This window comes from Struthio camelus, chromosome 14 (assembly GCF_040807025.1).
Source record: "Struthio camelus isolate bStrCam1 chromosome 14, bStrCam1.hap1, whole genome shotgun sequence".
Taxonomy (NCBI): domain Eukaryota; kingdom Metazoa; phylum Chordata; class Aves; order Struthioniformes; family Struthionidae; genus Struthio; species Struthio camelus.
The window spans coordinates 17579231-17606583 of NC_090955.1; the positions used below are offsets into that span (position 1 = coordinate 17579231).

Below are 27353 nucleotides of genomic sequence, written 5' to 3' on the forward strand. Positions count from 1 at the left end.
CTCTCCTTTTGCTTGGTTTTCCGTAACCGATCTAAATGTTGGCGCTCTTATTTTTAAGAGTTTTCACCCTTGTGCCCGCGCCCTATCGCTCTTTACACGATCTTAACCAGGCCGGTGAGCGCAGCGGCCGGCCGCCTGACGGAGCCGCTCGGCCTCCCCTTCCCAGGCCTGGGGCGTCCCCCGCGCCGGGCGGCACCGCGGGCCGAGGCCGCTGCGTGGGCCGAGGCCTGCGCGGTGCCAGGAGGAAGCGCTCAGCGAGGGGGCAGCCGGGCAGGCCGCACTGAGGCCGAAGCGCGCCCGCACGCGTTCACGTTTACAGCTCTTTCCCGTCCCAGACTGCAAGCGAGGACCCCGCAGACGGCAGAGGCAGCACGGCGCGATGAGCGCAGCGGGGTCGCGCAGTCAGTTAATTACCAAAGCCGCCCCGCTCTCGGGCCGTTCAACGGCCGCCGCAGGCGCCCCACGGGCGGTGCCCGCCGCGCCCGGCAGGGGCCGCTCTCCCCCGCCCGCGCCGCACCCCTTCCTCCCCCCCCCCGCCGGGCATTGTGGGAGTTGTAGTCCGGCGGGCGGGGTGCCCGGCGGGGCGGCGCTGGCGCGCGGACTACACGCCCCACAATGCCGCGGGGCGGGCGGGCGGCCGTTCCTTTTGAATGATTTCACTGCGGTCGGGGCTGGCGGCGGGTTTGGCAGCGGGGGGCTGGCGGCGCAGCCGGGCGCCTCGCTTCGGCTCAGGTCGCCGTTTCATGGCAGCCCGAGCGGGCGCAGCTGGCGGAGGGCGCGCCATGGCCGCCGGCGGGCTGCGGCGGTTTTAAAAGCGGGAGCCCGGCTCAGCGTTCGCCTTTCCTGCCCGCCCGCCCGCGGTGCCCCGGCTGGAGCGAGCCGCCGGCGGCCGCCGCCGCCGACATGTCGCTGGCCATGGAGGAGGAGGAGTACGCCAAGCTGGTGATGGAGTCGGAGCCCGAGTGGCTGCGGGGCGAGATCAAGCGGCTCTTCCAGGAGCTGGGCGAGACCACCCGGGAGAAGATCCAGGCGGCGGAGTACGGGCTGGCGGTGCTGGAGGAGAAGCAGCAGCTGAAGCAGCAGTACGAGGAGCTGGAGGTGGAGTACGAGACCATCCGCACCGAGATGGAGCAGCTGAAGGAGGTGAGGGGGGGGGCGAAGGCGAGGAGGGAGCGGCGCGTTGCGGGGCTCGGGCTGCCGCGGCGGTTAACTGCCTGCCGGCCGCGCGGCCGGCTTTGCGCAGCGCTGGGCGCCGCTCGTGTGCGGGGAGGGCGCCTGAGCGAGCGTTGCCCTGGCGAACCTCCCCCCCCCACCACCCCGGGGGCTGGCAGGCGGAGGGGGCCCGGCCCGGCCCTCCCGCGGGTCCTCCTGCTGCTGCTGCCTTATCGGAGAGTGCCGTGAGCCCCCCCGCCAGAGTCGGAAGGCCTCGGTGAAACCCTTCCCGCTCCAGAATGAGACATTTAAAAGGTAATTGCGTTTTACCTTGAGACCTGAAGGCTAATGGGGCGGGGGGGAAGGCTTCGCTGCCTCTAGCCCCCCTTCCCTCCCCGAGGGAGGGAAGTGGTGAAACGCTCCTCTTTCTCTTAAGAGGTCCTGAGGCAAAAAAGGATGGAAACAGGTCAAGCCTAGGTCGGCCGCAAGGAGAGCGAGCCTCTCGCCTGCCTCGAGCGAACAAGTGCAGCCCTTGCTCCTAGCGAGCAGGATGCGCTGGGACTGGAGCGGTCAGCAGCTCTGCTCTGGCAGGCCTCAGCCTGCTGAGTGCTGCTATCCTACCCCTCCTAGTGTGGGAACGGGAGCAGGAGTTGCAGGTGAGGGGCCAGGATGTCTCTTCAGATGGAACGGAGCAAAGGAAGTGCTAATCGCTTTTTTATGGAGCTAATTTAGAGCAGAAGACTTGCATTGATATTAATGACTTGCTTGATGCAGACCACTGTCACCAAAATAACGGTAGCCGGCACAGCTTTGTTTCAGTGCGTTTCCATGGTTTTTTAAAGTAAACCTCCCATTTTGGGGTAACTTGTAAGTGGTGTAAGGTTTGTCAGAAGAGTTGCTGTTTTACTGGATCAACTGATGCATAAGTCTTTCTCATGTGAGATCCTCTTCAGGACTAGGACATTGGAAAAGAGCTTTCTTAGGAACCTGAGTCCATGCGCAGAGTGGCACTGACATGCCAGAATATGAAGACTCGTGGTTAGTTATCTTGATGACAGAGTAGCTGATCCCCTTCCAGTTTACAGTGCAGTATGTCCTGCTGGAACTTGTTCATCTGCTTGTGCTCTTGCTTATTCTGGTGACTGTTTCTATGCAGGCAAAGCCTGTGCCGCTTTTGAGCGGACCTAGGCCTTGCCTTACTGTGAGAGATCTGATTTAGGTTAAGATGTGACTATATGTGGACTTGATTGACCAGTGCAAACTGTCCGATCGGTCTTTGGTTCACCGCATGTCAGTTTGAAATGGATTTGAAGCTTCATAAAATATGCCATTTCAAAGTGAAAATAAATACTCATAAATGGGTTTGTAAAGTTTCAGCTAACCCTATGAACCCCCTCACTTCCTGCATCCTCTGTGTCTTTTGGACTTGTAAATGGAGTGGGTTTTTTGCTTTTATTATGTTAAAGTAGCATAACCAAAAGAGGTTAGCTATTTTGAGTTAAATATCTATAAACTTGTTAACTAAATGCTGTTTCTTTTGATGTACCAGTGTAACAAAAGCCACTTGAAACTGACTCAATTACAACAGTAGAAGTATCACTCAAGGTGTTAGAGGCCATCTTGAAAAGGAGGAGAGAGCCACAGAGTTGAAGCTTAAGGGAAAGAAAAATCTTTAAACCCATTTAGTAGATGGGATGGAGAAACAGGGCCCTTCAAGGTGAATTGACTGGCCCAAACTAGCTCAGCAAGCCGGTGCCTAAACCGTGAATGAGGCTGAGTTACCTCAGTCATGGGTAATCCTTTATTCACTGGGCTGTACTTATGCGCTTGGGCTTTACATGTTTTTATCTTTCAGATGGAAAAAGGCTTACACACAACTTATTTTCAGATGACTGTAAAAGAGATTAAAAAAATTAAAATGGTAGGATCAGCAATGATTCACTCTTATTTGCTTTTATTATTCTGAAGGATTTGCGTTGTGTGTGCATGTCCTGTAGTAATTAAGTCAGAACCTGGGAGGCAGACAATTCTGGGAACAGCTTGAGGACTCTGCTCTTCAGCCTACACAGGGGAAAACATTGCTCCTCTAGCATTCTTGTGATGCTATGGAGGAATCTGGTCTTCATTAGATCTTCTAAACCTTTAGAAGATGTATGAAGCATGTTCTCGGAGGAGTTTCTTTGCAGTTTATGCAACTTCTTGCTTTTCCCAGGCACAGCTAGAAGAGTTGTACACACAAGACTTGCCACATGTCAAGCTCCAATTTAAAGGAATTCCACCTTGGGTTGTGTAAGTTATGTTCCTGGAGAAGGCAAGGAATTGGTGGTGGAATATCTGCATCAAAAAGGGATGCTCTCCTTTTCTTGCTTCTTAATTGTGATTACACACAGGCTTTTAAAATATAACAGTTCCAATCTTTTTAAATCTTTCTTTGTTCTTGTCTTCAGGTTCTTGTCTAGAGACCTGAATAGTACAAGGCCATATTATGCTGAGTACTGTGCAAACATATAGCAGTTTCCTGTCCTACTGGGGGTTGTTGTAAATTTGGATCTACTTTAATGCTTTGTTTAATGTTACAAAGCACCTCCCATCATGGCCCCATTCCTACCATAGGTAAATGAGCCCTGAGCATGATAGCTTGTTGAAACTAGGGCTTTTCTGCTGCAGAGTTTCAATAGCTCATTGGCCAGGGTACCTCTCCCCAAATGTTTGTGGCAGAATTTCATAGCCTTAACCTCCATGGTGTTATGGGCAGGTGACATCCTTAGAGCTGTACCATATTTTGTAGAGGTATCTGTGTACACCTGAAGAATTTTGATTTGCAATTCAAATCTTCCTGAAGAAGCTAGGAGGCTGTCCTTTCCCCACACTGAAGCTTCACATCAACCTCTCTGCAGGGTCCGTAGTGAATTGTGGACTCTTCACCGAGTTTGTCCTTTTGCATGATTACATGATGACTTGTATCTCCTGTCTTTTGTGCTAATTTGTGCTCGTTCCCTATTATTTTTATTTGGAAGAACTGAAGATTTGAGGATAAGCTGCCTCCCCAGGTAAATGTAATGGTAATTGTAATGGTTATCTTGGTCTCACCCTTGCTTTTGTAAAATGAAATCTGTTTAAAACTTTTACTAAACATTATAGTTTAGGGAAAAACTGTTTGTTTTTTTTTTGTTCAGAGAGTAAATTACTGGCTATCTTGCAGTGAAATATCACATCATCTCATATATATATATATATATATATATATATTTTTTTTTTTTTTTTCCCCCTCCTCGAAGATTAAGTAATATAGTTGTTTTCATAGGCTGTGTTCAACTGGAAGTCATTCTGCAAGCCTCTGTCTGCAGTGGAGCTAACCCTATAAATTATAGGGCTACCTACGTGCCTGAGCCAGGTCTTCTGTACTTGTGGGGATGATATGTAAGATCATCCCTGAGCTCTATCTCAGGAGAGTGATTGGGGATTTGATTATTGGCATTCTTGATAATTTGTAGAAGAATGTGGCTTGCAATGTTAGCTTGAAAAAGGGGTTATCTGCTTTGTTCAGGATTTCTGAGTTGCATTTGAGATGTCAGTTAGATTTATAGCTAACTGTCAGTTCAGATATGAAACTGGCTGCTATCCAAAGCTACTTTCTGATTAGCTGGTTAGGTTGTATTGGTGGTGGTAAACTCGCGTTTAAATCCCTTGGAAAACACAGGCGTGATTAATCACGAATTATTTATTTTTGTAGTAATATAAAAGTATGCGAGTAGATAGCACCTTTAAAATCTAAAAGCATATGTCAGTGCATCACAGTTAATGCCAAAACCTTCTTTGTGTATTGGTTTTAAGAGGAAAAAAGGGAAGGGAAAAGGTTTACAAAGACAAGGAAAAGAGAGGTGCTAAAACTAATTTATTGACTTTTCCCATTTACCTTTATCTGACTTCATATACTTCAAATACAGCCTGCCTTTTCTAGTCTTTCACCCTCGCCCTTTCTTTTTTTTTTTTTTTTAATCCTGTTTGTTGAAGTTGTATTTCAGGAAAGCGTCAAATGTACCTAGTTTATAAAACCTGGTGCATGGTGAGAGTGTTTTATAGGTAACTGCATGTCCAGGTGCACATGTGATGACCAAGCCAATGCAGAGCTACTTGAGTGTTGAATAAGAAAAGTACAGCAAATTCCGTTTTTTATGGAGGGGAAGGCACAAAAGAAAAAAGGAAAATTAGACCTTAGTTAACATAAAACATTCTTTGAAAATAACTGTGGAACGCCTGGAAAGAAAGGAATGAGTTGTGTGCAACAGTTCATTTCTCTGTAGGGTGGCAGCGGCTCTCATTTCAGGTTTTTATCTTTAAGAATCGTCATGCATTGACTTTACCATGACATGAACTCCAGCAGAGAATTCCTGGATGGATCTTAGAAGCTGTCTTTGAAAGAAAAGTTGAGATAAAACCTCATGTGGCATCATTTCTTGTTATGAAGAAGTGGGGCATACTACACAACAGAGGTGATATGTGCCCAGGTGGTAACATTTGTGGTGTTTATACTGCTAAAACAGAGTGTACAGTATATATGCGTTTGCTGACTGAAGTTTTGCTTTGGTTAATTCGCTTAGCTGTGCAACAGTTAATTGCCTACATGATACTTGATCCAGAGTGGTTTAACATTTTGACTGCGTACATTCAGAAGTGAAGAAGAAATCATTCCCTTTCCTGTTGGAGAAAAATGTATACCTTTATAAGCAGATACATAAGCTAGTTACTGAAATAACAGTGATTTTCCTCACTGGATCTGTCTACTTTCAAAGCCATTTTACAAATTGTGCTGCTGTGTTGTTATGCTTGTTTTGTATGTAGGAATGTAAGGGCACAGAGAAGAGAAAAGCTTGACTAAAGTCACGTAACAAGTCAGTGGTAGAGCGGAGTTAAATCCTCGGTGCCTGTAGTTCAGTGCTTGCTTGACAGAGTCTTTCCATTTAATCATGGTAAATAGTTATATTCAGTAGTAATATCTCTAAGACCTTAAGTACACCTCTGCAGCCTCCTCCTAACAAATATTCAAATATAAGGACCAGGGAAGGACCTTTATGGCATGTGAGATTACATCTAACTATCCAGTGCTGTTAAAATGAAAGAGGTTGTTGTATTAAATAAAGGGTTTTTTTTAATAGGCCAGGTTGGGGCAAACTTATTTGTTGTTATACATATGTACATTTGGAATCAAAACACACTACTACGAATTTAAGTTGGGGAACTGATACCAACTCTGCATATACTAATGGAAAATACATACGTTTCTGTGATCTTGTCTTGTGGATTTAATGACGATTGTTATTCGGGTAGCCTCTTAAGACCTGCCGCAACAGAAATGTCAGGGAATAGAAATGTTGACTCTGGTAAGTCAGAGACTGAAAACTGTCGTTGGGGAGAGTAAAGTATTCCCCCCAGAAATGAAATTCCTTCACGTGCTTTGATAAAGCATAATTGGTTTGCTTTAAGAGTGCAGCAACTATTAATTTTTGACCTATGTTTTCAGTGGTATGCACACTTGTTACTGTGTTTTGGGAAAACTACTTTTCTTCTGTATCCTTGCTTTGAAGAAAACAAACATTTCAGTTTTTCCTGCTGTACTAGAAATAGTAACCTATGAGGGTTCACGTTGCTAACGTTTCATTTTCTTTGCCAGTGTTACTTGGATTATCCTTCTTAAAAATCAGAAATAACATTATACTTTGAGGGAAATGATGATTTGGGATTCTTTTCATGAAATTGCCTGATTTTCTTGTGCTTTTTTCCTATAAAATTCACTATATCTTAGGTAATGGAATCTCTCATCTGGGAGCTGTGACTTAGTGACTGTGGTTTTTGTTTTTTAAACTTTTGTTTTGTGATGCTTGTCTGTGTTGGTCCCAGAATGAGGGCTGTCTCTGACCATCCGGCAAACATTAGATTGTTTCCAATTTTCTGCATTAGACTAAATTCAAGATTTCATGATACAAGTGTTTGGCAGCAGTAGTCCCACGTGCTGTGTATTTCTTTCCTGGAAGTGTGGAAGTGCTGTGCTGCTCGCTGTGCTTTTGGAGGGGATACTGTGAACCACACCATGGAGCCGAGCCATGACCCTGATTTGGGTCACAGGTGTACTGCACGTGGCTGTGCAGGTACCACCTCACAGTAGGTTAGGGTAGCTGCAAATAGGTGATGAGAGGACCAAATCTTAAGCTAGTATTGCTGCTCAGCTTTACTGTGAAACAGAACAAATATTAGGCTGGGAAATTGCAGCCTGCACAGTGTGCATGGGGTCCGTTTCTTGTCTATTGAGAATGAGCAATGCCTCATTAATGTAACAGCATTACTGTAAGGCATCCCTTATGGTAGGGCTCTGTATTGGGATGGAGTCTCTCTTGCAAGGCTTTTTGTCTTTACCCAAAGAGAGCTTTGGCTATTGAAGGCTCCAGTACAGCATCCTGCAGTCCTGGGTGAGGGCGCTGTAGAGCTGAGGCTCTGCAAGGTTTGGGAAGGTGTGCTCTGGGATAGGTATTTAGAGGGCATGGAGAGACAGGTACCTCCCGGTACTGCTGTTTTTGATGGGAGGGGCATAGGATTAACTACTACACACTAGCAACCTCTCTCCACAGGTGCAGTAGGGAGAGCTTTCTTCAGAGCGACTTTGTTGAGGGCTTGAATGAGCATGGAGAGGTTCTGGTGGGCCCTACTTCATCAGTTCTTGCTGTATGTTTATACATCCCTGGAGCATACGTTTGTACTGCCATTGATTTGTCGGATGTCCTGCCCATAAACTGAAAGTTTCAAACCTAGGCTCATCAATTATTCATTGCATAGGGGCTTTCTTGTGACTATGCTGTGGTGATACCTTCAGTTTACTAATTTCTAGTGACAATTCTAGCTTGCCATTTCCAAATCTGCTGGAACAAACCCCTTAGTTTCAGGGGTGTTAATACCCAATTTATTCCTTTGAATTTAGGAACATTTTTCTTCTAATTTGAAAGATTCTAATGATTTGGAAAATTGCCTATTTTTCCGAAGAGGATGGTGAGTGGGTGGGAATAGCAGTTAGTGGGTCTGTGCACTGCAGTGGAGTTAATGGATTCGCCATTTCCTCTTTCACTCTACTGTATTTGAGGTTGTGACTAATCTGTAGCAGTGTGGGGCCATAAGATGACTTCCAGAGGGTGATTCATCCTCCAGGCATTCATTTGCTTTCTTTCTCTGCTTTTGGCAGACTGCAGAGAATTGTTTGTTCAGATCTGGTAACTGAGCAACAGAGGAATATAACATGGGTTTGAAATATGATCCACAAAACCTTAGCATAGGGAAGTGACATAAATAAACTTTGTCATCCAAATGAATGTAGGAGCCTCCATTTCAGAGAATAGCTGAAGTTTCAAGTCTAATAGGTGCAGAATTGTGACTTTCTCATATTTTTCCCCGCCTCCAGCTCTTTTCTTCCTTTTTCCTTTTACTCCTCTCTTTGGTTTTCCCTACTCCGGCCAAAATACATGACATGCAGCAGATTCTGCTTGTGCAGCCTCACTTGTGACAGGCTGAAGCTGGAGGTAGGAGGCATCTGAAGGGTATGCTAGAAACTGTGAGCTGCCTTGCCCATAAATCAGAAATATTTGTCGTCAGAGCTCTGGGGAAGCAGGGAGTTACGTAGAGTCTAGATGGTCCTTTACAAGGTAAGTTGCTCTGGGTGCCTGGATAGGGGCCTATTCTGGAATTTTGGACCCAACACAGATGAAGCGACCGGTGTTGGACAGTGCTCAGTCCACCACTCAAGTCCCGTGGCTGTATTTGGTACTTGGTCAGGGGCGGACGTGCATAGGTTTTGCTGAAATGACTGGGATCTCTCGTGGGTGTGCTGCAAGTGTGGCCACTGTAGGCAATGAAGCGATAACATCTCAGTAAACTCATTAGGAAGCCTCTCTCCGTGTCCTGTCTTCAAACGCAGAACAGGATGTGTTGTGTAATTTAGTTCTGCTCCCTAGAAGTGTAAGACAGTGTATTGGCTTAATGGATGAATAAGCTTATTTCTCCATTATCACTACAAACCGAAAAGAACAGTTTGTAGTGCCCTCTAACCTGCCAAAAGCAACCAGGTTTTATCGCTTCCTGGGCACATCAATTTATTACATCAGATTCTAGTCCCTTTTCGAGGTTAAAATCCTTCTTGTTTTCAAATGCTCAAGGGATAATGTTTGTTTGGAGGTTGTTTTGTTCTGCTGCGTGAATGAGGAACAATGCACGAGGGTAAACTAGAAGGGGTTTTCCTGTGCACTCTCCACACAAGGATGCACGTGTGTGTGTCAAGACGGAGATTTGGTGTGGACATCTAGTGTGGCTGAATGTTGTGGCACATCTGTAGTCCAGCATGGCTTTCTAGCTCTGTGCTGTGATGGAGGGTGGGTCAAATTTTGCTGTGTTATGATGTTAGGAAGGAAGCAGGAAGAACAGTCTTTCAGGTGGTCACTACATAGTTATTTTGTGGCTTTCAATGGTTTCATTTGGGGAGGACATTCTGCCCTCCCACCTCTTGTAGGATGAATGTGACTGCTCCTCCCAAGAGGCAATGAGCAGGAGGGGGAAAAAAAGCTAATGTAGCATGTTCCAGTGGCTTTGGTACATGCTATAAAAGGACAAAGTATTTTGCCAAAACTTACTTCCCTAAATATATTTTGGTCTCTGATTTAGTTGAAATCATTTAGCAGTGTTCCCAGCTTAGAACTCTTCTTTGCCATGGTTTAATCCAGTAGCTCTGAGAGCATTGTATTGATGCGAATAGGGGCTCCAAGCCGATACGTGTTTTGGTTCACTGGTCAACAGCTGTGTAAGCAATTCCACTTGGTTCAGTTTGGTACTTTCATAAAGTATTTGTTTTTAACCAGGAAATGGTTAAAAGCAAATGTTCTTAGCTGTTAAAAGCAGGTAATCATTTTTAACATAGGTCATCTCTTTTGAAGTGAGGAGTAGGGTTTGATTTCTTAGCTGTGTTGTATGAGAACTTGTCCTTCATTTCAAGCTCAGATTTTCTTCTCTCCCTACAGGTCTATATTAGTGTACATATCTTAACAGATATGTATGCTGTGGTATCAATAACAGTGAGACTTGACTTATTAGAGGACACACTTTTTTCCCTTGATAGATAGATATATGTTCTTCCATATGACTCTCTTTTTAACTCTCTAACTCTTGTGGCTTCGATCTTAGACATTTCTCATTGCAAACGTCCATATTTACGTGTTTGGTAGTGGTTTTCATCCTGTCACTCAACAGGACTGAGATATACTCCCACATCTTACAGCTGCATTGGTAGGCAGAGCATTTTAGAGAAAAATTTGCATTTTGGATGCAGCAACAAATTTAGTATGGCGGAGTATATAAGAAAATGCAAACCTTTGTCCACCTTCTGAAGCATCAGTACCCTTAAGAAGGCTTTGTCCTGGCCTTGTCCTGTAGGAGAATGTGCTATTTTTCTTCCCCCTGTTATAATGGAAGGATAAGCTTTGTGAGCTTCAATGAACGACTGCTCTAGCTTTTGTCAGCCAGCTTTCTGGTCTTTCATAACAATATGGATGGTTGTTTTTAACTTTGAATGGCTGGTTGGTTTTCAAGATGAATGAGATCCTGTCATGTAAAAAAATCTGTCTTATGTGTAAGCCTAATATGAAAGTGAAATCTTTAGCATTCTGTTTATCTACCCTAAATCTGCATTTTTTAATAATGTAAATGAGTTAACTTCAAGTGCATGAAAACCAGAACATTTTGTTAAGTTGGAAAATCCTTTTGCTAAGAAAGGTTTATTCAATATGGCTTGTATGTGTATGTGGAGGTCTCCCTTTTATGAAGGGAAGTAGAAGATAGAAAGAGATAGGTCTCTTTCTTCTTGGCATTTTTTTGATCAAATCAGTTTCAGGTGGGTAGGAAGGCACTGATCTGTCCATTTGTGTCAGCTACAAAGCTTACATAGAGCCAATGAGTGAAGAATTGTGATTTACTTATCCTAGTTAATAAGCCCTCTCTAACTTTTGAGTATTTATTTGGTTATGGCAAGATCATCCACGACTTCAGTATGAGCAGAGACCGGTCCAATGTGACTTTGACTCATAGGTGAGTTATGGTAGTCTTGACAGGATTTAAAAAAAAAAAAAAAAAAGAGGACTTCAGAAGACATTAAAGACTTCTTTTCTGCCATATGCTGGACCTGCACTGGACCTAGACTAAATGCACAGATCTGTGCTCTTATTTGTCTAGGAAATCTGTTCTGGAGAGATGAATCTTAAAAAGTTGCATCTTTAGCTTGGGGTACAGTTTTCATAGGCAAAACCTTGGCTTGATGTGTGCTGAATATATATTGACAATATTGCTAGTCTTGAATGTTTAAAAAAACAAAATCAGGAATTGTGCCTTTTAAAAAGTCACGACTACCTCTTTTTAGAGGGCAAAGGTAGAAGAAATTGAGAATTAGCTTGGTTTGCTTCTTCTGTGCAGCCACGAAGGCTAGAAAGTAACTGAAGTCCCACCACGTTTTCCTCCCAAAGAGGAGGAATTCCATGACTTTAGCAATTGGGTTTTAAACCCTAAATAATTTAAGACCTCTGGTAGTCATGATACAGTTTTCTATTTGCATGTGTAGAGTGCTAAGTGAGCATCTAACCTTGTACAGATGATGTTTATACTCTTAAGCCCCTAATATAAACAAATGTAGGCACAAAATTATGCCCTTAATTCTGTGCCTACTCTGAGTTTAATGTGAATTAGGGCATATGCTTTCAAAGACCCTTTGTTACAACTCTTCTAAAAACAGAAGAAAAATGTAGTCTGTGTTGTGCTTAAACTGCTTACAAAATGGGAGATTTAATGGGAGCGCAGACAGATCTTGCAATCTAATAACGGGGATGGCAATGACCTTTCTTCCCTGACAACAGCAAAATTATGTGCTAGCACTTCCTGGGAATTGTGCCTCAGTGTTTGGGAGAGGGAGTGGGCTGTAGTGTGGAAGTCTGAGACACCCTCATAAATGTTTGAATTTTATTCTGCAGTTGCAGCACCAGATTTTTTCCTTATTTTTTCTCCTCCCTCTTTCAAATGAGTTGGGAATGTTTTATGGGCAGGAAGTGGGAATGACTGTGAGCACAGCTGTTTTATTTAAAACCTAAACCAGTGGAAGGATGTTGAACTCTCCTTTCAGAAATAGCCCAAAAAGCTGATGGAATAGCTCATTTGCTTTTCAAAGCAGCAAACTTGGTTTTAAAACTGTTGTCTTGTATCTGTAGTTTACAGCATCACAACAGTTTCCTTATGTCAGTGACGATATTAAGGATGTTTGCATTAAATTTGCAAGAGTAAATAGGAAGAAAGGGATTTTGGATTTTGCTTTACAACTGGACTTTAATCTCTATCAAAACTCATTCCTTCTCTCATTTCTGTTTAGAGATTGGATTCCTAGTTCTTGCCACGTTCACCAGGAAGGAAAGACATCCTGAAATTTCAAAAATTTATTTTCAAAGCGAAACTTAAAGTACTTATGCAATTTTTGATTAAACTCCCTTAAATGCAGCGCATTAGATCAGCGCTCTCACATTTGTGGTACAGTGCAGGCAATTAAATATTTCATGGATGGGCTTGGCTAATTTGATATGACCTTGATGAACTGCATTAAGAAATCTCTTTGAGTATATCAAACCTGATCATAATAAACACAAATTTCCTCATGACGCAAAACTAACACAATATAGATCTTTAAGTTACATTGGAACCTAATAAAGCATAAATTTATATTGAATATCTTGCAGCAGGAGGCAGTTACTTTTATTTTTGTTCCTTACTTTGCATGTATACGTATGCACATATCTGTCTGGCTCATTCTAGCACTATGAGAAGACCTGAAAAGCTCATTTCTCTTTCTTTTTGCGTAGAATAGCTAGCGTAAACAGAAAAAGAAAAGGCCTTCAGTATGCTGCTTTTTAAAGAGTGAATTTTGAATGGCGTTTATGATCTTTAAGGATTTTTCAATATATAATGAAAGACTGTAAATTGGTCTCATATGTAGATCTTGGCAGCTGCCAACTGAGTGAAGGAGAAGGGTATAGAGGGCAAAACTGAGATATCAGCTAGGAATTGATCTTTTAACTTGAAATCCTTGTTTATGCTGAGCTTTATCAAAACATACATCATGGCTGCCCAAGTACTGTGTTCAACAGAAATCTTCCTTCCTTCCTTCCACCGTTCCCGCAGTGAAATACATTTCAGCCTTGCATGATACCTTTCAGTTTTTTTCTTCTTCTGAAGATTTGGAAAAGATGTTTATGCAGATCTCTTTTGCTTTCTGGATAAGTATTCATGGAGAGTGTTACTGGATTTGTCAATGGATTTTGAAGACATCTTTCCCAGAAGTGAGTTGTGTGGTTCTGGAGCAGTTTCTCTCATTTTTCTGAGCTTTCAGTTGTTCCATGCTTACATGAAGGTTTTTGCTCTTTAGTTCGGATACCATCTGATCACACTTGTTGAATTCAGTCTCCTAATTTAATATGTATCCTTTTGGTAATCCAGTTCTCTCTTGTAATTTCTTCATGTTCATAAAATAAAAGGAAGTACATGAAAAAGACGGTCCTTTTTTCATAGTCTTTTTCTCAACGGGTGTTTTTTTGCTCACTTTCCTGCCTATATGTATTGTAAGGTTTTTGTACTCGAGAGTCACAGTCTTAATGGACTTGAAAGAGAAAAGAATCCCTGTGGCCTGGAGGTAATGGAAGCTGGATAGGCTGGACAGCTGCGTGCGTGGGAGGCAGATTTAGCTGAGCTCCCTGTTCCCCTTACTGGTAAGGAGAAACTGCAGTGGCTTCGTTCAACAAACTTTGGCCAGCTCCAACCTCTTTCATTCTTCTTAGGTCATATGTTCCTTGGTAAACCCGCAGGGGTTTTGTTTTGTGTTGTTGTTGATTGTGAAATAACTGAAGCTGGAGAGTACTTTATATAACCTTTATAAAGCTTCTTTTTTTTTCCCCTTTTCGTAACAGGTTTTCTTTTGTGCTGTTGTTACAGTGCAGTTTGGGTTCTCCTCGTAGTTCTTATTTTTGTTCTGTGTGTCATCTTACTGTATGGCAATTTTCTAATGTTCTGGCATCCCGAGTCATTTGCTTAAAAAATTTAAAAAAATGAAAAACAATGGCTGAGGAGATAGTGAAGACAAGAAGGCTAGACTTTTTATTCTTCAAGTGATAGCTAAGGCCTTTTACTTAAAGGCCTTGAAAAATGAAGGCTTAGAGTAAAATAGTAGTCTTATGTTAAATATAAGATTAGCATTTAGTACTGTTACAACCCATCATATTTTTCTTGGAATGTTTGTAGTTACTATGGGTGACTGTTGCTTTCAGTTGTGCATACAGATCACGTTTTGTATTGCAGGTGTAGATATGATAACCATTAAATTTTAATTTTGGTATTCACTGTATTAGTCTTATAGCAATGCCACATGCACAAATGTGTGAGCAATTGGTTTAAAAAGAAAATAACAAGCCTTTGCCCAGACTACTGTGTCTGAAGTATAGTTAGCAGGGAAGTAGAGTTGTTCTACCCAAGGATAAGTAATGTCTAGACAATATAGTTGTCTTGCTGTCTCAGTTACCCCTAAATACTACCCGACTTCAAATGAAAGCTTATCTTTGCAAAACAGGTAAGTTTGTCAGTGGTGGAGAGCAGAGAGTGATCTTGCAGCAGAATCGAGCGTAAATTGCTTGATGCTTCTGTGCCCTTTTCTGGATCAAGTGGTGGTTTTTCTTGAGTGGAACGTGCTAGGTGCTGTGCTGGTAAGGGACAGCAGTGAAAGAGAGAGAGATCCCGCTGTTCAAATGGCAACAGTTGCTGCTGACTGTTTAACTGCAATGAGTGAACATACTTTCTGTGTGAGAGTGAGATTCACCATCATGATGATTTTGGGCCTGGATAGGAGAAAGGGCTCAGAGTACATGTCGATTAGGTACATTTTGTGGTAGGAACTTGCATGTGTGTTTACTGGACTCTTCTCGACTCTCTGATGCAATTTGAGGGTTTTGAGCATAACATCTGGTGGTTCCCACCTGGAACTGCTAATAGCTTCATTTCAGCTACATATGACTGACAAAATAGGCAGCTATTTTGGTAGTTTTCTATTTTAAGTGGTAAGTAGTGCTTTTTTGTGTTTGCAAGTGCAATCTGTGTTCTCAACAGCAGTACCAATTTAGGAAGCTATTTTAAGGTGGACTGAAGTCAAAATGCCCAGAGTAATCCCTGGGAAAGGAGATTGCTTGCACTTAACTGGCTGAATTGTAGCTGCATTTGAGGAAAAGAGATGTTTTTAAAAGGGGTGGAGATGTTGATGGGCTTGTTTTTGTTTTTTTTGCTGTTTTTTACAAAACCAAACCTCAAACTGCTTATGTTCAAGCTTTGTTCTGAGATCCTTTAGTAGTCATAGAAATATTTAAGAGCACATATTTTAAGTCACGTGAAAGGGTTCCAGCTATGGAGTTGTTTAAACATCTCCAGCCTCTATTGTATCTGTATTGCTACAGAACAGTCTATAAAAACTAAAGACTGAACCACAGCACATACATAAGTAACCACAAAATCAACACGGTGTGTTTAAATTATTTTCTTTTCTTTGTCTGAAGAGGTGGTGGAGCCTCCATTTTTGGAGATGTTCTAAACCAGACTGGACAATGTCCTGAGCAACCTGCTCTAGGTGACCCTGCTTTGAGCAGGGTGGCTGGACTAGGTGATCTCCAGAGGTCCCTTCCAAGCTCAGTAATTTTGTGATGCTGCTGTTCTGCTGCTTAATTGTTTACGGACTGTGCTTTCTAATATACCCTAGGTTGGGGATACAGTTTTCGAGTTTGAGCTCTTCCTTTTCTGATTTTTTTCCCTCCCTCTATTTTTAGGCAGAGTGAATACTTGCTGAAGGATTAAGTAGCTGAGTCTAGATTTAAGCAAATGGAGTATGTGAGATATGTTAGTTGTTTGACTGGATTTCAGGAGGACCAATGGTATGCTGACTGCTGTGATGCTTCTAGGCTTACCTCTTAGGAAAGGAATGTAGAGATGGATCTGTGTTTATCAGAAGTGTCTGGCCTTTGACAGGCTTTGTTTTATTCCTGTAGCTGGATTTTTGCAGAGATTCTAGTAATTCTTATTTTCATGAATTTTGAAGCCCCCCTTCCCACCTCTGCACGTTTTGCATTATTTTATCCTTTATTCTTGTAGACTGCTATTTAACTCCTACAGCGGTGTCACATGAATTATGCTTACCTCTAATGGGGGTTAACTGACCTCCGTGGGGTTCTGAGATAGCAAATACCGTATTTTGCTGTTGCAGTCCAGGATTATTTCTGACTCAGGTGAGCCATGAATTGATTACACTTCTCCATCCTGTTGGGTCATCAGCTGAGATGAGCACAGTGGTGACTTGGAGGGAAATAGTGTGTCCAGGGCTGTCCATGGACGGTAGAATGAGCTTGAAGTATGGATATTAGTTTGCAGGTACTTCTCTCTGAATTTTGGGGGTGTGTGTGTTTGTGTGTGGAGGGTTTTTTGTTTTTTTTGTTTTTTGGAAGCTGAGAAGGTCTCTGGGGGCTGAGATATAGCCTTTATATCAGGGTTGCTGGGGTAGGGGGTTTGAATGCAGGGCTGAACTGGAAGTTTGTAGGAAATCTTTCCCATTGGAATGTTCCGTATGTTAGTGCCCCATGGGGACACACTAGGCAAAGGACAAGATCACAGTTTTATAACAGTGTCATGTCTGAGAACCCACTGAGCCCTACTAATAAATCAATTTCCTCTATGGAAGGAGGTAAGTGAGACTACTGAACTTATTTGGTGTATATCTGTCTCCCAAATCAAATGTGGGGAAAACACTACAGCGTGTAATGGTGGCGGTTGCTAATATTAGCAGATACATGTGCTTTGAATAAAAGCTGCATGGATTTACATTAGCTACTGTAGTGCTTTGTAGCTGGTTGTTCTAATTTAGCCTGTGTGGCCAAATGCCTAAAATGAGTTATTGGGGCTCAAGCAACTGGACCTTTTTAGCATGACACAAAGCCTGTTAACATCAAAATTGCTCTGCTGTTCCCTCTGACCTTCCCATTGTTATGGTTTGCAGGAAACATAGTAAGGCATTCATTCTGTTCATACTCCTCAGCATGTTGGGCTGCAGCTGGGGAATGTGTCTTGGAATCTCACTCATCTAGGGAGGCTTTCAGTCCCGGCAAAGCCCTTACCAGGCTTCTGTTAGACTTTAAGGTTCTTGGCTCTGGGAATTGAGAGAACTGGCCTCAAAGGGCGTTTATTGACCCTGTGGTCTACTGTGCCACCTCTTCGTCAGTGGAATTGCATATACCCATCTTTCAAATCCGTCCTGTTCTGTATTTCCTCACAATAGGCCTGAAATAGTATTAAGGTTGACATTGTATTTCTGTGTGTGCTTCACAAGGAATGCATTTTTCTCATTTTATTTTCACTGTTCTCCTCTGTAGAAAGCTCATTTCCATTGAATGTAATGAATGATGGAAGTACTTCTCCTGCCCTGGGCTCCTATATTTGCTGCATAGTACCATGCTATGTTAGCCCTGTATTAGCTTTTTGGCACTGCACCTAATACTAGGTTTTGTGAGAAGAACGTGTTGGTGTTACTCGTTGGTAAACACTGATGTACAATGGAATGCAGCCTCCACAAGATGTCAAAATGATCCAGATCTGAGTTTTGTTCTATTATGTCTTGGTTAAATGAGGCTCTAAAGCTAGATTTTTACTTCAAAAAGATTGTCAGAGCTATAAAGAATAGGCCAAAACTTGGTGTCTGTGTGCACATGAACACTCTCTGGTGTATAGTATCAGATTGTTTAACTCTTCCTGCTGTGTTTTAAGATTAGTCTTGATGCAGCCTTTGGAACTAATGTTGCAGCAGAGTGTAATTGTAATGTCCTATTGTAAACATAGCTTGCCCAATTGAATTTGTTAATCTAGTGTCCTGAAATTTCAGGACTCTTATCTAGAACATGGATATTTCTACTTCTTTTGCTTTCTCAGAATGCAAGAAGCCCCACTGTTACAATGGAAAAGTTACATTTGAGGAATTTGAATAACACCTGTGGGAACAGCTAGAATTTCTCTTATTCCATTTCTTGTCTTTCTGTAACTTTGAGGTCTGTGTGTGCCTGAGAACAGTGTCCATTTATAATGCAACAAATAAAGCATTCCTTTTCAACTTTGTGAAAATTTCAGCTGCAAATGTGAAATGGGCCCCTGGATAGACATACATTACTTAAGAAAAAAAAAAAAATCTGCTCTGCTGTGTCACTGAGTGCAAGATGGGGCTCTCATCCTCTCAGTTCTGTTTGGATGGCAGTTTGTTTTTGAATTAAATATGCTTTTGGCATTGCTCCTGTATGGACAAGTCTGGTACTTCATCTGAGAAGGAACAGGAGAGGCGGCAATGGCAGTGAACGCAAAGAAGAGGAGCAATTTAAGATCAGGTAGGTGGGGTAAGTAGCACTGAGTTGAGTGTGCCCTTAAGAGTCATTTGTTTGATTCTGAGAGGCTGAAGGAGAAGTCAAAGGCAATGACTGAAGAACATAGTTTTAAAACTCACTTCAGTTCTGACTTTCCTGTCCCCTAAACTTGGGAAAATGTGCTTTTGAGCAATTACATCTTTATGTAACCAGAGTTAGGACAAACGTGAATGAAGAGGTGCTACGCTAGCATAAAGCTGGACACAGAGGTATAGGTGAGTTTGCTATATGCCATTGTAAATTTCTCGCAGTGCGTCTTCTGTTTCACTGGTATATGGCACACTAAATATGTATTGCATATCTAGGATCTGGATTCTCTCTAGCTCTCCTCTTTCTACATTAATGTGTGTGTCTCTTAGCACTCTACGTCTTAAATGTAGTCAGATATTTTCTATTATCTGTTCTACCAGTAACTTCAGCAACCAGGCAATCGCACCAGAGCAGAAGCGATTACTTCTTGTTCAGTCCTGGGGAGAATGGCAGAGCAAGGAGCTTTTGTATCAGCATGCCAGGAGTGTGGTACTTTGTGGTGGTTTGTTCAGTTGGATAATACTACAAAAACACTCTGAATATATGACTGCAAAATGTATCCCTTTTACATGTATTAAAAAAGAAAAAAAACACAACAAAAAACCCAGACTCAACCAAGTCAAACCCCCACAATTGTTTTATTCCTCTACAGTGTCTTCCAAGGCATTTTGAGAGCTCAGTGTCTTGTCAGTCTACTTAGTGTTAAAGGGAACTGAAATATTTAGGGAAGAATGCTCTGGTAAATGGCATAATGATTCAAGTCAGATGCCATTTTTCAAATAACACAAAATATTTCAAACTAGTATATGCTTTCTTGCTGAAACTTAAACTTTGCCATCCATTTTCTCTTGTAGCTTCTGCTACAGTTGCAAGAAGGTCAGAAATGGTCTGCGTGTGTGTGGAGGGGGAAAATTACATGAAAGGTGTAGTTCTAACATCACGCGAAGTTTAAAACTGCACTGCTCCTTGTTCAAACTTGGATTTTTCCTCCTCCTACGTAAAGGCTTAAGTTTGAGATAATGTCTTGAATAGACTTGTATCTTTGCCAGTTGCTGGTTAGCTGTATTTAGTTAGTGTGGTATTTGTAAGAACTCTTATCGCAGGTCCGTTGCAGACCATGCTTTTTGATCTTTTCCTTGCGGATCGGCACAGGAAACGATTCTGATAACAGTGTTTAGCCTAGGCCAAAAAGTTGGAAGCTATTCCTGCACAGAAGGGAATAAGACAGTTGGCACCCAATTCATATCTGACGGGCAGTGTGAACTAGTGGGTGTAGGCTCCTCTCTCTTCTTCCCTCTCCTATTTTTTTCTGCCTTGGTTATGTTCCTCTTCCCAAGTTTCCTTCCTGGTGCAGTTTCACTCTGCGCGATGCAGGTTCCCTTGGTCTTGCTGCTGTTGCTGTTATCCTGTCCCAGTGTCTTGGCTGTTTCTTCTTCTTTTGCAGTGCCTGCCCTGCCAATGCTTCCTGGGAACTTGCTGATTCCTAATTCCAATTTCTTTGTGCTACTGCATGAGCAGTGTCCTTTCTTCACACACATCCCTTACCTCTTGATAAGATTTACTTTTTCTGTTGATACTTTTTTCTTTCCTAGTAGTTCTTGTGGCTCCTCATCGAAGCTATTGTTTTCTAAGAGTTTTCTTCTCTAGCTCCCAGCCTGCTTGCTTAAGAGCCTCTTTCTCACCTCCCTGGTTCCCCACGTGTTCAAATCGCTGGGCCAGCGTGGGCAGTAACATCACCTTTGAGGCCCGAGGCAGTCTGAAGTGCTGGGCATAGGGAAGGGGCAGAAAGGTTGGACGTTGGATTTACGTCCTGTTCACACATAAAACTACTACTTTTAGCTGAACTCTTAAAAATAAAAAAAGGTTAAATTAAACTGCATAGTAGGCTCTGAGACGTCCTATACCAACCTAAACTGGGATTATTCCGGTTTATTGTTTGTGCACAGATGTAAGTCAGGCCACACTGTTTGCAGCACTGTTTGAATGAGAACTGAATTTTCCTAGGCCCTGTTCTGGAAGAACGTTAGGATTTCTCCGAACTGGATGACATTTTTAATGAGCTTCTGAGTGGCCATGAACTACTGGAGCGTGGAGGTGACCTGGCCGCGCTACCCCAGAGGCATGCGGTGTGTCTCTGCTCGAGTGGAGCTCTCGCTGCCCATTGAATGCAGCCTAATGCCCTCTCTCCCTTTTGTCACCAGGGAAAGCAGAGCGGCACAGTGAGCCAGAGTCTGTGGAGAGGGATCTCTGCTTGCCTGACGGGCCTCTAATACTAAAATGGAAAAAGTCAGCTTTTCCTTGTATGTAATCTCTCCCTGAACCCACAAGGGCCCTGAGTTTAGTCAATGCCTGTCTCAGCCCTGTGTTTTATTTACATCTGGGCCCTTCAAAGGCTGGGGCTCTTCCCTGTGCATTGGGCAGCTTCTCTGCCCCTCAACACACCAGGCTCTCTCTGATTTGCATGCTGCTGAATGAGGGGTTTGTGCCTGTGGTTGCGTATGCAAAGGCGGCGGCAGCTGCAGCTGCAGCCCTGCCGTCGCTCCGTCCCTCCCCTCGCCCGCGGTGGGCGTCTCTGCACCCCGAGCAGCCACCCAGGCCCAGATGACAGACCCGGCCACGGTCAGGGCATTTGTCGCTTTGCTTCGATGTAGCTGTCGCTAGTCCCTGAAAGATTTGCAGGATAAAGGCTTTTCATTGCTGCCCATATCTGCCAGCTCCTATTGCAATTAAAGAGTAATCTTTTCTAAATGGTGCTAAATTAAGGCTAAATCCCTTCCTCATGCCACATAAGAGGATGAATCCCTGGTTCTCTAAAAACAGCTTATTGTTTGGGACACTGTCCAATCTAGTGGAACAACAATGGTCTGGATAATTTGTCTGCTGAGAGGACTTGCAAACTTTTTGGTCTGTCTCCCTATATAGATCCTACTCAAATCTCCTATGGGGTGAGAGAAGTAAACAAATTATTTACGATGTCTTTACATTGCTTTTGAGTTAAAAACTCGGAAAAAGATTGTGCTCTGTCAAGTCCATGATCCTGGCTCCTCCAGCAGTGGGGAGGTGGGGCGCTTCAAAGAGCGCTTTCCCTGGGATCCTGCACACGGGGCTCATGCGAACAGTAGCGAGCTGATCCGCTGCTGGCCGCGCGCAGCACAAACGTGTTGAGGAGAACAGTCCTTCTGGCAGCGTGGGTCTTTGTTTGCTGTTGTGGTAGCATTTTTTTTTCTTTCAGTCAAGACAACTGCATAAAAATAAGTTTAAGTCATTCCTGCTTGACAGAAAATACTACAACATGAATCAGTGAGGAGAAGGGGTTAACTTTGACCTCTCTTTTGGGACTGTTGATCTGGATTAACAGACATGATATGCAGCTAATTTTACCCTCAGGGAAAGGAGGGGACTGCCTTTTGATTGATCACTTGTTAAACGCTAGGTTGTTATGCCTCTTCTTACATATAAAAAGTGTATAGTGCAGGCTGCAGTCAGAAGGTTGTTTATAAATGTATGTGGTTTTGGTGGTGGTTTTAAGATTCTTAAATAAGCAAATGCAGCTGAGTAGTAAGGGTGGGGGGGAGGACCAACTATGGGGGCACAAACTGGTGCCCAACTCATCGATGAGCATGCTATTGTAAAACCTACCTGGAAGCTGGCTTTTATTTCGTACTTTAATATAGAAAAGTTCCTTGGGAAAAATTCATTCTAGGCACTCAGCAGGTGATGATGCCAGTAAGGGAGCTGAAATCCTGTAATCTTATGAAGTGTCATGTAGAAGTGTTTTCCTTACGTTTACTTGTGTGCAGAAATATAAATGTCTGATACTGCTATAAAGATCACGCTTGTTTTTTGGCTTTTATCAGTGTGCATACAGGCTTCAGGTGGCCAGGCAACTGCTTAAATGATCTGGTCTCACCAAAACGTAAGACTTCACGGTTTTTGGTAGGATACTAGCAAATGGGTTCAAATGTGTAACCCTTAGGCAATTGAGTTGAGGCAGCAGAGCCTTTGTCTGCTGCCTGATAATATGTCTGATAACATCTGATAGAAATGTCGGAATGATGATAATTAGCTACGAAATCTGCATTTAGAACTGTAGTAAGGATGTTTGCTGAAGTTCTGGGTGAATATAATTACTCTAAGTTTTTACTGCCACACATGGTAGCTGCTAATTATTAAGAGAGCAGTTTGTACCCACGTGAGCAGCCTGCGGCTGGAGATATGTTAAAAAATTTTTAGAGACATCCCCTGTCTCTAGCTTTGTTTGTGTTTCTGTTTTGAAAGAGCTGACTAAACAACGGGCTGATGAAAAGTGGCCTTTGCATTGGTTCATTATAGCAGTTAAAAATCTAAGTCCCCTCACATGTCCAAAATGCAAAATGAAATTTCCTGTATGCAATTTTTAAACTGATAATGACATTCGTTTCCTTTTAATGGGTATGAAAGTGAGTGAGAGCACTGCTTGGGAATGTAAACATTCCCCTGTGCTTCCTGCCGCTCTGTGCTGCGGCTGTAGCAGGGTGGGAAGGGAGAGGAAGCTGGACAGTCTCCTTCCCTGCTGAAATCAGGGCTGTGATGAACTCATGAGCGCTAGAAAATAAAATTAGATTCATTCAAAGGAAGGAAAATGCTTCCTCTTCTACTTTAAAACAATATTTTATCTTCATTTCATTAGTACTGGTTAAAAAGAGATAGTTTGAACTTAACCCTCTTTTTTTTAATTGGGCGTTTGTGTATGTGGTTGGTTGTTTTGTGTGTGTGGTGGGGGTTATTGTGTTCGTTTTTTAATAAGCAACTTAGCGTCTGCTATTTGTGGTTATGATTGAGTTTATCATCTTAGCTGTATTTACTTTCTGTCATGCAAACTGTAGAGTTCTGTACACCTGTAAAAAGTAGATGTAAAATCGTACCAAATCTGCAGAAGTGGTACTTCATACCTAAGTACACAAGTGGAAACAATTACCCATGGAGCCAGGCAGCAACAATGAGAGTCTTATGCACTTCATCTCAGAAGATGTAACTATTTTTAAATTTGTCTGGAGGGGGGGGAAATCAGTTCACTAGGTATATGTGTGAATTCTCCATCTCTTTAGTTGGAAATTAATTTTTCTATGAAATACACAATTTGTTTTGAGTGAACTGGTGGAATACATCTGTATGTAGTGTTTTGAGGAGTTCCCACTATGATTTGCTTTCAAAGACTCCACAATTCACAGACTTAATTTACTTTCTGGGTGTCTGGAGCTTTGGAATAAAGTAATAACCTACATTATTCGGGTTTCTCTGTCTTCCATAACCTCAAACATGTTGCTAAAGCTTGATCTGCGTATTTCCTTTAATCTTTTTGTTTTCAATTTCTTTTGAGGTGCTTCCCAGTTCAGCCAATAATTTAAAGCCTATCTAAATTCTCTCTTTTCTTAACAGTATTTTTGTTCAACTAAAAAAACCTCGGCATTACGAAAAATAGTCAGTACAGTAGGCTCTTGTCCTATTACTGTTCTGTCATTTGTTTTAAATAATTCTAGTCTTTTTTCAGTAGCCTATTGTAATGTACAACTACACTGTAATCTGAAGAACAACTTTTCCTTGGCTCTTTCCTGTTGCTCGCTTGCGGTTTAATCACTGACAAGAATGTGCTACAGACTGCTTTTTCTGAAAACCCATTTGGGGATTTTTGGTGTCTTTTTTGTTTTGCCTGTTTTGTTTTTGTGATACTTCCCCTGAAGTTTTTTGAAATCAGGAATAGAAGACCATGTTCACAGACCATCTTTGTTTCTCAGGAAATTTCCATTTTGGCAAATTCTCAGTTTATAATGATCTTGGACGTTGTGCTTCAGTGTGACAAATAAAGCCAGACAAGGAGTAGTCTCCCATGTCACTTCAGAGATCTGGCTTGTGAATGGTGAGTTGTGCTCACTTCCTTTCCTTATATGAGTAAAACTTAAATCTGTCCTGGTGGGAGTTGAAAGCTTGTCTGTATGAAAATTCTGCATTTTAGGTTGCTCTTTTTGGAAGTCTTGAAACACCTGAACAGGCTTTCAGTTTTCTTATAGCTGTGGTTGCTCTAAGGTAGAAGCTTAGACCATGCCTCACTTGTTTAAAAAGTGGTTCACGAGTCTGTCCTCTTTCTTTTCTTCCACAAACTGCAGGAACCAAAGTATAATTCTGGATATCTGCAAATGAAGGAAGGAGATCCGTCTCTCCTTAAGTCTCATAGTTAGCTACTAGCAACGGCAATGAAAGGGGTGCTGTTTTGCCAAGAGTGGAAGCTGAGATGTCTTCATCACCGCTCTTGAATGGCATGTTACTTGACAAAGTGACCTGTCAGATTGAAGATGGGCACTGTTTTAGAAGCATGATCTGGCATGAGGGCAAAACTGTGATGTGTCTTGTGTGATCGGTGGAGTGGTATCCACATAAAATGTGGCAAGTGAAATCTAGGGCTCAAACTTTCAATGTGTAGATCATGTCAACTCGCTGAGGAATCCTCACTGGTTTGCATTTTATTTAAAAAAAAAAAAATTTAGAGAGTCATAGCAAAGATATTTTTTCTTTTTTTTCCCTTTCTCTCCGTTGACACATCTTTTGATGGAAGGGGAAAGTATTCGAATAAACTAATTTTGCAACACAACTTTGTGCGGACGCTTTCTAACTCTTGTTTGCCTGAGAAGTTGGCGAGTTACTTGTTTTGTGGAATGGGATCTGTTTTTTCTCATGAGTTTTAATTATGGTGGTCGGTGCAATTTGAGTGAAGATCATTATTTCCAGCTGAAGTGCAAGGAGTCACTTCTGTTTGCTCTTTGTATCTCTGAGATTGAAATCGAGATGTGCCCCCCCCCGCTTTGCAAAGATGGGGAAGAGCAGCTCTGAAAAGTGACTGCCAGGATTCATCATAGCTCTACTGATCTCTGTGCTGTAGGCATGTACTGTTTAATTGCTCCCATAACCAAGACTATGTGGCCTCAGTCATGGCATTTCTATGAATTATTTTAATATACCTTCTCATTGTTTCCATGCTGATGTCTGTCACCTTTTTTTCTGCTCACTAATAGAGGCTTAAGACTGCAGGACTGATGTTGAAGGGCTCCTGCTTTTGTAGTTGCCAGCAGACTGCTGTTGCACGAGATGATTCCTCCGGTAATTATTTTTCATAAGTAGAAATCTGGTACCTGCTAATAAATTCCTTTTCCCTTTGGTCCCCACTGCACCTGCCTGCAGGGGCTTTTTGTGTGTTTAGCAGTCTAGCTGATAGCTTTCTTCCTTGCTCACCTATGTTGTTATTCCTCCTCTAACTCACTTCTGTTTCCAGCAACCTTGTTCCCTTACAGAACATGTGGGATACATAAGGTACATTAAGATACTAAAGCTTATTGTTAATCCATTTAGATCTATGCCATTTTGTTGCATTGTCAGGAGGCGGCGATACAGAAGTAGGGAGACTGCATTTAGGCTATATTTGGCTACTGAACTCACTGCGGTTAGGGTAGACTCCCGTCATAGGCTTCCTGTGTGCAGAGCACAGGCTGGACGTTATCTGTGGCAGACAACTTCACATTGCACAGCTCTGCTTTTGCAGCTAGTGTTGTACTGGTGAAGATTCCTTTGTGCTTACAGTGGTAAACTTTTTTTTGGAGAACTAAGTAAAGAAAAATGAGTTGGCTGAAGGGGCTTCAAGATTCTATAAAACATGGTGATTTGAGGCTCTTGGAGAGTCCTGATTTAAGGAAGGCTCAACGTTTTAAAAACAAGGGCCTTGCATGGCTAGAAGAGTGCCAAGCACCAACAGGGTTCTATAATTCATAGCATTAGGACCTCTGCCCTCACAGCCTGTGAGTTGCAACTTTTTGTAATTCTGAGCAACACATGAAGTTTATTTAAAATCATTAAGAGCTGAAGAACAGAGACTATTTTGATTAAACTGTTTTAACACTGACCATGGAAAAAATTAGCATCTACAGTGAGTGAGACATCCCAGGTATCTTGAAGTCTTCTTACTAAACCCAGCAATGTTACAATGAAGTGACAAGAAATTGGCACCAGATTAATGTACTTGCAAATCTGGGAAAGATTTCAAAAGTACAGACTGCTTGTTTCTTTGATACGAATAGGATCTAACTGTTCACTAAAAACAGTGAAGACAACTAGCTATCTTTTCTGATGTCTGCTTTCTGTACTTATGGTGGCCTAAATCTTTAGCATCTTCTACTTTCACTTACAGCAACATAAGCAGACCTTGAGCTTTGTGCATAAGATTTAGGACAGGTAGTGGGAGCAGGAAAGATTTGTTCTAAAGCTGTGTTTTTAAGCCAGGCATTATGGCTGGAGTTGACAACAATGGTATTTGTCAATAGTTAACTCCTAAGGACTTTAAATTGCTTTGGTGAAATTTTGAAGTTGTTCAGTAATGTCTTTCTCTCTTACACAGCTAGTTAATGTGTGGCTTGAATGTTCGTGAGGCATTTGCAAAGAGTAAAGATAGACTATTCATGCTTTTAAAAAAAAAAAAAAAATCAGGTTTTGTTCATGAAAGGTAGAGTGGCTAACATTATGGATGCCTTTTGTTCCGGCTTCATGCTGAATTTGTTCCTGCCTTTTGGTAGCATTGTGTGTCAGAGGGCTGGAGTCTTACAC

At 42.4% G+C, this 27353-nt stretch overlaps 1 protein-coding gene across 9 annotated transcripts in view; it reads left to right on the forward strand.

Annotated features, from left to right (window-relative positions):
• The first annotated feature begins 611 nt into the window (after positions 1-611).
• The window catches only part of BICD2 (BICD cargo adaptor 2), a 101574-nt gene continuing 74832 nt past the window's right edge, over positions 612-27353 (forward strand). For 6 of the 9 annotated variants that reach the window (XM_068907530.1, XM_068907531.1, XM_068907532.1 and 3 more), the window contains exon 1: positions 636-1143. In XM_068907530.1, the coding sequence (XP_068763631.1) occupies positions 904-1143 (240 nt within the window). In that variant the 5' untranslated portion in view covers positions 636-903. Of the gene's footprint in view, positions 1144-8807; positions 8838-24606; positions 24625-27353 lie in introns of those variants that run through there. The other 3 variants (XM_068907529.1, XM_009688189.2, XM_009688190.2) reach the window with 3 other exon arrangements.